The 616-nt window shown below is 43.7% G+C and overlaps 1 protein-coding gene across 1 annotated transcript in view; it reads right to left on the reverse strand.

Moving 5' to 3' along the window:
* The window catches only part of LOC119591267 (rho-related BTB domain-containing protein 1-like), a gene marked incomplete in the record, with an annotated part of 74,215 nt that overhangs the window by 11,008 nt on the left and 62,591 nt on the right, over nt 1-616 (reverse strand). The window contains 1 exon segment of the mRNA XM_037939984.1: nt 143-349. Coding sequence (XP_037795912.1) covers nt 143-322 — 180 coding nt within the window.

The following is a 616-nucleotide window of genomic DNA, read 5'->3' on the forward strand; positions in this document are numbered from 1 at the left end:
ATGCAAGCAACCATGATCATCAATTTATTTACCTCCCCTCAAACACTTGAAAACCCCCCACCCTAAGTGATTAGCTAATACCCACACAAGACGAAGGGAAGGGTAAACAGACATGCGCTGCTGGACCAAAAACGATCATTACCTCCTTGTATATCCTGTACTGGTCGATGGCAAAGACTGTGGGCACATGTGTGTTGAGCAGCTGTGAGAGAGAGAACTGCTTGTTGTAGGCCCGAGCGCAGATAAGGCGGGTCTTGCCCACCGCTGTGTCTCCCACAACCACACATTTCACCAGTTCCTGATGCGGCTGTTCATTATCCATGGTCCACACCCATTATCACAGGCATGCCTAAAAGGGAGAGGGAAACGGAAAACGTTATTTGGGGGATTTTAGCTGTGGATGCGATCTATTCATATGTGTTGATGAATTCTATTTGGATTTGTGATACTAGTGATAAGGATGGCACGAATGTATATCTTAATATTTGGTGAGAATTAAAACAAGGCTTCATGGTAATTATGGTGGCAGCACAGGTTATCCCTATTTCTAAGTTGCTGTTTTTTGATGATGGTAAAATTAATCCATAGTACTGAAGAGACTAACACTGCTAAGGAA

The sequence above is a fragment of the Penaeus monodon genome, chromosome 28 (assembly GCF_015228065.2).
Source record: "Penaeus monodon isolate SGIC_2016 chromosome 28, NSTDA_Pmon_1, whole genome shotgun sequence".
In the NCBI taxonomy this organism is placed as follows: domain Eukaryota; kingdom Metazoa; phylum Arthropoda; class Malacostraca; order Decapoda; family Penaeidae; genus Penaeus; species Penaeus monodon.